This window comes from Nomascus leucogenys, chromosome 15, assembly GCF_006542625.1.
Source record: "Nomascus leucogenys isolate Asia chromosome 15, Asia_NLE_v1, whole genome shotgun sequence".
In the NCBI taxonomy this organism is placed as follows: domain Eukaryota; kingdom Metazoa; phylum Chordata; class Mammalia; order Primates; family Hylobatidae; genus Nomascus; species Nomascus leucogenys.
In genome coordinates this window covers 32754907-32767290 of record NC_044395.1, presented here as the reverse complement: position 1 = coordinate 32767290, position 12384 = coordinate 32754907, and the positions used below count along the sequence as shown (strand labels likewise).

General features: G+C 38.6%; 1 protein-coding gene across 1 annotated transcript in view; it reads left to right on the top strand.

The window, feature by feature from the left end:
- The window catches only part of CFAP300 (cilia and flagella associated protein 300), a 34972-nt gene extending 26550 nt beyond the window's left edge, over positions 1–8422 (top strand). Inside the window, exons 5-7 of the mRNA XM_003253037.4 lie at positions 549–721; positions 6217–6283; positions 8074–8422. Coding sequence (XP_003253085.1) covers positions 549–721; positions 6217–6283; positions 8074–8202 — 369 coding nt within the window. The 3' untranslated portion in view covers positions 8203–8422. The remainder of the gene's footprint in view (positions 1–548; positions 722–6216; positions 6284–8073) is intronic.
- Positions 8423–12384: the final 3962 nt, after the last annotated feature.

Here is a 12384-nt window from a genome sequence, read left to right as displayed (position 1 = left end):
GTGATGTGTGAATTGATCTTACTAGAGGAGAGCAGGAAAGTGAGAGCTGGATATGAGGCTCCAGCACCTGAATGGTTCAAAAAGGAGTACTTGTGGGAGTAAGAACAATAGTGATCCAAATCCATAAGAGGAGAGATCTTAGAAAATGACCGTTTAGTCTCTGTGTAGAAGCCAAGATGGAGGCCTTATGGGATGGAGAAGTGTCCTCATTTATTTATGCTCCTATTTATTTCCAAATAAGATTTGAGGTGACATAACACTAAAACAATTACTAAAAATATAAACTAGAATAAAGAAATAAAGTGGAAGGAGGGAAGACTTAGCCACTGTGTTTTAAATTTTGATTTGTCCTTTTCATTGAACGTCAGTTCCTAATGATAAAATAGAGGCAAATAAATGTAGATTACAGGTTACTCTCTTCAGCTGACTCAAGATTGGTTCTTAAAATAGGTGTAAGATTATTTTTAGATATATAAAATGAAACCTTTGAAAACACAAAAGTTAAAATCTTGAGTTATGTTACATTAAGATGAATTTTATCATCTTAGGTTTTGCTAGTGGAAGACTCAGAAAAATATGAAATATTCAGCCAACCAGATAGAGAAGAGTTCCTGTTTTGTCTTTTCAAACATCTTTGCCTTGGCGGAGCCCTTTGTCAATATGAAGATGTGATTAGCCCATATCTGGAAACAACAAAGCTTATCTATAAGGATCTGTTGAGGTAATGTTGCTAGATCACAATATGTAAATCTCTAGTTAATAGAATAAATTATTTGTTTAACCATGATGGAATTACACAACATCATTCAGTGGTCATATTAACAACCAAAGCATATAAAAAGCTCTACCCTCACCCCCCTCTCATAACCTTCCCCCTCTCTTCCAGAATAGAAAGATTTCTGGATTGCTCTCTCATTTAGTTCTCAGTCCCCTCATTCTTCATCTAGCTCTTCTGCTTTTTTCCTCATTCAGACCTGTTACCAACTGCCATCTTCCAAACCTTCTTTTTTTCTTACCAAGCCTCCTTTTAAATCTGAAGGGAACACAGGAGATCCCTCCAGATGTTTGAGTTTGCTTAACTAATAGTAAAAACAATTATTACCTTTGTTCCAAAGAAGTGGAAGAATTTTCATGTAGGTGTAATCTTTACCTTTTCAAATTAATCCCAGTGCTTATACAGTTTGAGGTATTCTAGTAGTATTTTTCTTTTTGAAGATCAAATGAGAATTAAAACCTTACAAATTTCTTATTCGTACCTTTCTTTTAACTGAAGTGAATGTTCTTTGGTTGGGTTTTTCAGTTATGAAGATGTTGGATCATCTTAATAAGCAAAACAACAGAAAGCAAAGGGTCTTAAAAGTTAGTTATATAATTTTACTTTAATAGGAGAAAACCAGAATTAGCTTCTCATTGGACCTATAATTGTTTCTTTACTTATACTCAACACCTTAATTCTCATATCCATGCCATGTGTCATATAGCTATACAGCAAACTGCATAATTTAGTTATGCAATTAATTTATTTTATGGTTTTTAAAAACAGAAAAATGTTTCTATAATCTCTCTGTGATTTTAGTGAACAAGTTATTGTTAACACATACAGATTATTGGAAGAAGATATGTTAGAAACAGAATTTCAGAAAAAGCATACACATACTTATTAATATATCAAACATACTGTCCTAATTATTTGAAGTTCATGTAAACCTGCTAGACTGCTTCTAGCACTCCCTGAAGAGACTTCTCTGTATACCCTACACACACACACACACACGCACTCATGCATGTACACACCTACTACTACCACTACTACCACAACGCGTTGTACCCCATCAGCCACATGAACCTGTGGAATTCCTCACTACTGTGTGCTGTGGAGGAGGAGATTGTGTTGGAGATATTTGAAGTAGAAATAGGTTTAGAACCTACACATTGAAGAAACTGCTATTTTTCCCAACATTCCCTTCTCCAGATTCTCACCTGCGATTCTCTTCTACATTTTTGGATGCTAAGAAAAAGTATGACTGCTTTACAGTGTCTAACCTGCCCTTGCAGATAAATATTGTTGCTAATCCATTCTAGCACAGTCCATCCCTTATGTTTGTACATGTTGGGAGCACACTGCAGAGTATGATTTTAGGAGTCTCTAACTCAAACAAAAGGGTAAAAATGTTATTAAAATATTTTCTTCCTCATCCATTATAACAGGTCCTATAAAACACACCTTTTTTTATTTTTTAAATTTTATTTATTTATTTTTTGAGATGGAGTCTCACCGTGTCACCCAGGCCAGGCTGGAGTGCAGTGGCGCAATCTCAGCTCACTGCAACCTCCACCTCCTGGGTTCAAGGGATTCTCCTGCCTCAGTCTCCCAAGTAGCTGGGATTATAGGCACACACCACCATGCCTGGCTAATTTCTTTATTTTTCATAGAGACGGGGTTTTACCATGTTGGCCAGGCTGGTCTCAAAACACCTGACCTCGGCTGATCTGCCCACCTCAGCCTCCCAAAGTGCTGGGATCACAGGCATGAGCCACTGCGCCGGCCTATTTTATTTATTTTTTATCTTTTTATTTTTTTTGAGACAGGATATCACTCTGTTGCCCATCTCGACTCACTGCAACCTCTGCCTCCTGGGCTCAGGTAGTCCTCCCACCTTAGCCTCCCGAATAGCTGGGATCACAAGCATGCACCACTACACCTGGCTAAGTTTTTCATATTTTTTGTAGAGACAGGGTTTCACCATATTACCCAGGCTGGACTCAGGTGATCCACCTGCCTCAGCCTCCCAAAGTGCTGGGATTACAGGTGTGAGCCACTGCGCCCAGTCAGGTCCTTGTTTTTTAAAATGTGCAGAGTTACTTAGAATAGTCTGGACACCCCAGAGTTTAGAGTCAATATGGGACTGATCCTCAGAAATAATCGCAAATGACATTGACAAGAAACAACTATATTATGTCCAAACCATTAATATAATTACACTTTAAAAAATATTATATGGATATTTTGTTTCTTTATCCTTAAAAACCATGGTTTTCAGAGGATGGAGTTAGTGATAGATAAAGATCTGATATAATGCAATTATTAGTAGAACACCACAGAGCACTATTCAATATCACTTTATATTTCCTTTTCCTTTTTTCTTAAGAGATACAGGACAGGTGATAACTGTACTTTCTTGCTAGGCCTATAAAAAATTAGACGAATGATTTTAGAGATATTTTAAAGTAATACTAATATAGGATCAGAGGTAATAGAATAATATGATTTCTTTCCATTAGTAACTAACATCTAATAATGTACAAATGGTGGTTTCTTTCTAAAACAATACACTTGTTTTTGTTTTTGTTTTTGTTTTTGAGATGGGAGTCTCACTCTATCACCCAGGCTGGAATGCAGTGGTGCAATCTCGGCTCACTGCAACCTCCGCCTACCAAGTTCAAGCGATTCTCGTGCCTCAGCTTCCTCCGTAGGTGGGACTACAGGCGCATGCCACCACGGCCCAGCTAATTTTTGTATTTTTAGTAGAGGCGGAGTTTCACCATGTTGGCCAGGCCGGTCTGGAACTCCTAACCTCAGGCTATCTGCCCACCTCGGCTACCCAAAGTGCTGGGATTACAGGTGTGAGCCATGTGAGCCACCATGCCCGGCCAATATACTTGTGGTACATGTTTATATGTGTTAAGTGATTGTTCTAGTATCAAATACCAAATTTTCCTCTAAACTGATTTGATAAACACTTTTACAAAGTTTTTTCTTTCTTCAGATTTTTAAATGGAAATAATTTATGTATAGTAAAATGAATAAATCATAAATATACACACAATTTGGTGAATCTTTTTGTATGTTTATACCATATAACCACCCACAGATCAATACTTAGAATTAGATATAACCGTAGATATGTTCTTTATATTGACCTAGGTGATTATGTAGGTGCATGCAAAGTATTTTATGTATAGTGGTTATAGTCATCCCTTGGGTAAGCACAAAATCTTAAAAGTAGTATTCAACTTTTAAGCAGTATGTTAAGCAATAGAGAAATCAAAAGAAAATGAACTTGACCTATGTCATAGAAATATTTGGAAATCAATTTAATCCTGGGTTTAAGTCTAAATGAAATATCTAGTAGAGATGAAAACCACCTAAGATTCTTGAACCCTGAAATGGCTATGGCTGGTCATCCCCAAAAGATACACAAGCTCAACCACACATACACACACCGCTCAAACTGAGTCTTCCTTTTTCCTCCTCCTCCTCCTTCTTCTCTCCCTCTCCCAATTACTTTTACATATGTAGTAGATGGAGAAGCAATACTTACACCTAAAAAAGTAGAGAAGAGGGTATCTTCCTTTAAATTTTACCTATACATGTCACACATTAATAATACCTTTGATACATATGTATTAAATATTTATAGAGTGTATAGGTCTGGGATAAGCAGCTGAGGTGTAACAGAAAGATGACTGGACTCTGAGTCACCTGTATTCTATTCCCAGAAATACCACTTTTATTTAGCTTCTCTTAATTATAGCATTTAGCTTCTTTAGTTATATTGTCCATAAAATTGACAAAATAATGCCTACCTCAATGAGTTGTGTGATCTTTAAATGAGATAATGTGGCCGGGCGCGGTGGCTCACGCCTGTAATCCCAGCACTTTGGGAGGCCGAGGCGGGCGGATCACAAGGTCAGGAGATCGAGACCATCATGGCTAACACGGTGAGACCCCGTCTCTACTAAAAATACAAAAAATTAGCCGGGCGAGGTGGCAGGCGCCTGTAGTCCCAGCTACGCGGGAGGCTGAGGCAGGAGAATGGCGTGAACCCCGGGGGGCGGAGCCTGCAGTGAGCCAAGATCGCGCCACTGCACTCCAGCCTGGTGACAGAGCACTCCAGCCTGGTGACAGAGCAAGACTCCGTCTCAAAAAAAAATAAATAAATAAATAAATGAGATAATGTATATAAGGGTATTTTGGAGGCAGGGTGCAGTGGCCATCACCTGTAATCCCAGGATTTTGGGAGGCCAAAGCAGAAGGATCTCTTGAGGCCAGGGTTTCAAGACCAGCTTGGGCAATATAGCAAGACTTTGTCTCTACAAAAATAAAAAATAAAAAGTTAAAAATTGTGTAAAAAATGTTTTACAAACTGTAAGGCATTATAAATATAAGGTGTGTGTATATTTATTTATATATCTGTAACAAATTATAAATATATATCTGTAGCTTATTTTCTCAATCCTTATTTTGCTTTCTCACTACACATTGCCATAGGAAATCTTTTGTGGGGAGAGTAACTGAAAGAAAGCTACTGAAAAAAAATTATTTTTAATATGATATAACTTAGCAATATATGATTTAACAAATAGTTGTTTGGGTTTTGGGGGGGGTTTTTTGTTTGTTTGTTTGTTTGTTTGTTTGTTTTTGAGATGGAGTTTCACTCTTGTTGCCCAGACTGGAGTGCAATGGTGCAATCTTGGCTCATTGCAACCTCCGCCTCCCGGGTTCAAGCGATTCTCCTGCCTCAGCCTCCCGGGTACCTGGGATTACAAGCTACGTTTTTGTATTTTTAGTAGAGACAGGGTTTCTCCATGTTGGTCAGGCTGGTCTCGAACTCCCGACCTCAGGTGATCCGCCTGCCTAGGCCTCCCAAAGTGCTGAGATTACAGCCATGAGCCACCACGACTGGCCAACAAATAGTTTTTATGTACATTATCTCATTTGATTTTCATATACTAAAAGGAACATATTATTCCCAATTTACATGTGAGAAAATTGAGGCTCAGAAAAGTTAATCCTACTCAAAGTGAAAGAACAGGTCAGTGGCAGAACTAGCATTTGTATTTACATTAAGTCTTCAGTCTAGCATGCTTTTATCTACCCCGTATGGCTGTTTACACTTCAGTCTGATTTTTACAAATCCCTATTTGTCCAATAATTGTCTCTGTAGCCTGGGAAGGTAATTTCATCATCTGAGTCTCAGACTGACCTTAAACCTTCTAACTGTAAGATTCAATTTTCTGCTATTTCAATTCAGTTGACCTTGCCCATTCTTGGATGAAGCCTCAGATGCCATTTTTTCAAACCACTTAGTTGGGTAGTATGTATTTCCATGTTCTATATGAATAAGAACACTTAAATACTAAAAGGGATCACTATTGAAATGTATATGCCAATGCCTATTATATGTTAAAAGCACTTTTTCTTCCTTTTTTTAGTGTTCGAAAGAATCCTCAAACCAAGAAAATACAAATTACCTCTTCTGTCTTTAAAGTTTCAGCCTATGTAAGTGTGAGAGAACTTCTGCAACCAAAGAATTTAATTACTTTTTATTAATAGAGTTGTTACAACTGGAGTTAACAATCAGGACAATGTTATGCCTAGGAGAAAAGACAATGTTATTTAGAGTTTTGTTAAAATTAAAAGTTGATAGAGTATGCTTTTGTTTGGAGAACAGTTTGAACTTTTTTCCCTGGCTTCCTTTCTGTCATCTGTATCTAATAACATTGCCTACTTATTTTGGAGCTAAATCTGTGACTCAGATGGAGTAGAACACTGTTCTCTTAGTCTGTCAAGCCATCATTTATAGGGCAGATAAATAAGAATGCCATAAATGTCGCCAGGCCCGGTGGCTCACACCTGTAATCCCATTTTGGGGGGCCCAGGCAGGCAGATCACGAGCTCAGGAGATCGAGACCATTCTGGCTAACACTGTGAAACCCCGTCTCTACTAAAAATACAAAAAATTAGCTGGGCATGGCGGCACGCACCTGTAGTCCCAGCTATTAGGGAGGCTGAGGCAGGAGAATCACTTGAACCTGGGAGGTGGAGGCTGCAGTGAGCTGAGATCGTGCCACTGCACTCCAGCCTGGGCGACAGAGCGAGACTCCATCAAAAAAAAAAAAAAAGAATGCCATAAATGTGTCTTTATACATAGAATCTGGTACTTGAATTTCAGTATTATACAAAAGATATTATTACATTCAAAGCAGTTTCTAAGTATCTTCATTCGATCACTTAACAAGTTATTTGTTAAACATATACTGTGTATCAGCTATTGTGCTGGGCTAAGTCACAGTGATAAACAAAAGAAACATAGTCCCCACCCCGTGCAGTGGCTCATGCCTGTAATCCCAGCACTTTGAGAGGGCAGATCACTTGAGGTCAGGAGTTCGAAACCAGCCTGGCCAACATGGTAAAACCCCATCTCTAGAAAAAATACAAAAAATTAACCAGGTGTGGTGGCAGACGGCTGTAATCCCAGCTACTTGGAGCCTGAGGTATGAGAATTGCTTGAACCCAGGAAGCGAAAGTTGCAGTGAGCCGTGATGGTACCAATACTGTACTCCAGACTGGGCAACAGAGTAAGACTCCAACTCCAAAAACAGTTAAAAAAAAAAAAAAAAAGAGAGAGAAAACAAAGATAGAAAATTGCTAAATATAAAATTTTTGCAATATTAGCACTTTAAAAGCACTTTTTTTAAATGATGGGATTTGTCTTTGGACTATAAATTCCTTAAAGACAAAAATTATGCATGTAAGTATAGTACATATGTATTCCTATCGTAGTAGACTGTGCTGTCCATAAATATTTTAAGTCATTAGTTAACTGCCAATTTTTTGTCAAAGATTTTATCCATGTTTCCTGTTTTGACAGAAAATACATAATAGGCAAATATGTTGATTATCACTTAAATGTAGTTGTATACTAACTAATTTAGGATTGGCCGGGCGGGGTGGCTAACACCTGTAATCCCAGCCTTTTGGGAGGCCGAGACGGGTGGATCACAAAGTCAGGAGTTCAAGACTAGCCTGGCTAAGATGCTGAAACCCCGTCTCTACTAAAAACACAAAAATTAGCTAGGCATGGTGGCACATGCCTGTAATCCCAGCTACTTGGGAAGCTGAGGCAGGAGAATCACTTAAACCCGGGCGGCAGAGGTCACCGTGTACCAAGATCGCACTACTGCACTCCAGCCTGGGCGACGGAGCAAGACTCCATCTCAAAATAAATAAATAAATTAATTAAATAAATAAATAAAATAAAAATAGTAATTTAGGTTTGTCTTTTTCAGGATTCTGCTGGTATGTGCTATCCTTCATCAAAGAATCATGAACAGACATTTTCTTACTTTATTGTGGATCCTATCAGGCGTCACCTTCATGTTTTATACCACTGTTATGGTGTGGGAGACATGTCTTAATGCTCTTTCAGATTATGTACCTCTACTATTTTTTATTTATCATTTTTCTATCTTAATACTAACTTATAGATAAACATATACTTTGCAAATTAATTCAAGAAAAATGTAAGGAGCCTACTTAGAGCAGAAGAAAGCAAACACCAAGATGCCTTTTTAAAAATTTGTGTGGAATACTAACTGGGGATCAAATTTCATCTGTAATAAAATCTATACCAAAAAAGTTATGGAATTTTTACAAAAAGTTACAAGGAATTAGAAATCTAGTTCATATTTGTTGCATTGTGATTCAAGTGAATACTCACCTTTCCATGTATTTTAGTTTATAAGCTAATTAATTCTGGATTGAAAATGTAGCAGAAAACTAAACATTTCTACCACTGATCATTAATATGAATTGTTAGTTTATTTAACTTCTTTCATTTAATTACATTTCTTCATTGCACAAGCTTTTACATCTCTAAAGCTAGGCAAAGCATAACAATTCTTTTGCTTCATTTGTTCCATTTAAAAGCCTCAATAAAAAAGTAATGTTCTGGGGCCTGGCGCGGTGGCTCACACCTGTAATCTCAGCACTTTGGGATGCCAAGGAAGGTGGATCACGAGGTCAAGAGATCGAGACCATCCTGGCCAACATGGTGAAACCCCGTCTCTACCAAAAGTACAAAAATTAGGTGGCTGTGGTGGCGTGTGCCTGTAGTCCCAGCTACTCAGGAGGCTGAGGCAAGAGAATCACTTGAACCCAGGAAGCAGAGGTTGCAGTGAGCCGAGGCTGCGCCACTGTACTCTAGCTCTGGCAACAGAGCAAGACTCCGTCTCAGAAAAAAAAAAAAAAAGATTCTGAAAGTAGTCGTAAACTCTTTTATCACATAATAAATTAAAACTGCAGCTGTCCCACAGCTAATACAAGAGCTACATGTAAACAAAGAAAGTTGCCTGATGGCATTAGTAAGTTGTTCAAAGAGTGAGAAGCAGATTATCTCAGTACTGTTCCTTATTTCATTCATAGAATGAATGTATAACCTAGATTTTTTTTGGTTTTTTTGGATGGCAAAAATCATTGACATATATCCCATGGGTCATGGGAAGCCGGTAAGAAATGTTGAGGTTTGAGGAGGAGCAAGTTTGAAAGATGTGTTTCTGTGTTGTGGGATAAAGACGATAATCTTGGACTTGAACCTGGATTTGAATCTGGAATGCAGCTGCCAATTTGGGTATAGAGCTCAGGAGAAAGAGTATGTTTTACTTCTAATACCTAACACAATGTCTTGGCATATTAAATGTTTATTGAATGAATAACTACTTTCCAGATATCCTCATAATACCCATAGATTTTTTTAAATTACATGAAAACATAAAATCAAGAACTGAAATGTCTGTTTGCTACCAGCTTTGCTGCTTACCTCACAGTTCCCTATGACCTGAAGACCCTTTCGATCAATCAAGTGGCCAATCAGTAATTCTTTTTGAATACCAATTCTATGCAAGGCACTGGGCAGTTTACTTTGGGGAAACATACACTCCCTATAAACCTATTTAGGAAGGTAATCTTTAAGAGTGTGACTACCAATAGTGATTGTTGCGTGAATTCAGAGATAGAAGAGATCACTCTGAACTAAGATAGGCTTAGTCTGGCTTCTATGGAAAGACTGGTGGGATATCAGCAACGGAAGAGAACAGCAGTTGAAGGGAGTGCATGATGTGGCAAGGTACTCTGGGCTTGGCCCTGGGATGAACGTCCAGAGGCAAAAGATGGGAAAGTGATTCTGAGGAATTGCTACTATTTTTTCTCAGCTCTGAAGGTGGAGGTAGATAGGACCTCTGAGGAAAGATTGCTCCATTGTTTTGGAAAAATCATTTGATGACTCATTTGTGATTATGCAAATTATCAGTATTATAAGGCATAATAGAGTAGTGATAAAGAGTTTAGGCTGGGCTGTCAGGTTGCCTGGATTTTTTAATTTGCCATTACTTGCTGTGTGACCTTGAGCTGGTTACTTAACTCTCTGCGCCTTAATTGTCTTTTCTATAAAATGGAAAAAAATAATAGGACTACCTCGCAGGGCATGGTGGCTCACGCCTATAATCCCAGCACTTTGGGAGGCCGAGGCGGGCAGATCACAAGGTCAGGAGATCGAGACTATCCTGGCTAACACAGTGAAACCCCAGCTCTACAACAAAATAACAAAAAAAAAATGAGCTGGGCATAGTGGTGGGTGCGTGTAGTCCCAGCTACTCGGGAGGCTGAGGCAGGAGAATGGCATGAACCCAGCAGGCGGAGGTTGCAGTGAGCTGAGATCGCGCCACTGCACTCCAGCCTGGGCGAGAGAGCAGACTGTCTCAAAAAAAAAATTAAAATAAATAATAATAATAATAGGACTACCTCATAAGTTCCCTTTTTTTGGAAAATTGTATTAATTAATACATATGTTGGTCTTTGAATGATGCCAGGCACATAGATTAAGTGCTCATGAATTTTGGCTGCATTCTCTACTGAGGAAATATGAAGAAAAAAAAGAGAAACAGTTAAGTGTCTGCATAATAATGTAAAAAGCTGTCTTCTTGGGGCCAGAATTGCTTTTATATAGATTATTATTAATTTGACTGGAGAGATGGGAAAATTGGTTTTTCCTCTTTGGAGGCCCCAGAGAATGTAGAGGTCCTGAGCACGGACTCCAGGTATTTCTTTGGCAGCATTTGCACACTTGGAACTATTTGCTCAGCTATTTGTTATAATTTCTTTAATATCTTTCATGAAAACAAGTACTGTGTCCATTTTGTTTACCTTTGTGTCCACAATGCCTAGAACTTGAAAGACAATACATACCCATTCTCTGACTGACAAAGTACTGTTGGTAGAGAGAAACGGCCTTTGAAGTACAACTGTGGAGAGTGTGGAAAGTGAGGGAGGGGGAAAGGTTGGTGCTGAGGGTTGTAGATCATCAGCATGGAAGCCTCCTCTGCAGGGGCTGAGCTGGTGGACTCTAGCAGCCTTTATACCTACGTGCCCACCTTAAATTTACTGTACAGTCGTCCCTCTAGTTATACTTCAACCTTTTGTTAAATTTTGCCAACTATTATAGTCTGGATTCATACTGTAGTCTGGATTTAGCTGCCCAGCATGGGATTAGATATGCAGCCCAGGAACATGCCTGTGGCAAAAATTGTCCCTAGAGAGCAGCAGCCGCAGCCTGTAGAAGCCAGCTTTGTAAAAGCAAACTGTGACCAACTGAGAGAAGAGGGGTTGTCTGGAGTGAGACAACTGGCCATGGTGACAAGTGACCACAGAATGGCTTTCTGAGACTTTCTGAGAGCATTCTTCAAAAATTTCAAAAGTAACTTAAAGAAGAGGGGTCTTGCAGAATTGTAATTTGGACATTAAAAAGAGGAACTTAGAGAAGTTGGGATATTTAGATCACATGAGCAAAAATAAATTCAAAGATACAAAAACATAAGGTGATTTGGGGGCACATGAGTACATTTGAGTAGTTAAAACTAATAAGTTCTGTTCTGGAGTTCTGGATAATAACAGGGAAGATAGATTACTGGGGACTTGGTCACTGAGAGCTGTGGGCACAAAGCTAAGAAATTTAAATCTTTTAAGTAGGTGATGTATAGCAATCATTAAGGACTTTTAAATAGGGGTAGTAGCATCATGAAAGTGATATTCTAGAAAGATTAGTCCGGCAGTGATAAATTGGGGTGAAAAAAGTCCAAAGTCCAAAGATCAAAGAGAGGTACATAGTAGTTGTCAAAGCACAGAATTAACTGAACTGAGCTCATAGCAATTGTAACATCTCAAGGCATCATGAAGTATGGGACAACAGAATGCTCGATAGAAAAAAAAAAATCAAATATGGCCCAAAAAAGGGTAGCTGACTGTGTGAATTATTAAATTTTAGTGTTTGAGGTACTAAGAACTGGGAAGTGGAAACTGTGGTAGGAAGCTGTGGTCAGAGAAGGAAGCTCCCTTGTCCGGAGTTCTCCTTGTATTCAGATTCACAGGTCTGTCATCCTTGTTCCAACTCATCTGCAACCAGCATTGGTCCTTAAAACTTTGAAAACTGGTCTGAAGGTTCTGGAAACTCACTGAAGGCTTCTTAAGGAAAACTATCTACCCTGAAGGCTTCTCAGTCATCCAGTAATCAACAAGAATTTGTAAAGAAGTACCATTCATTCTCATGC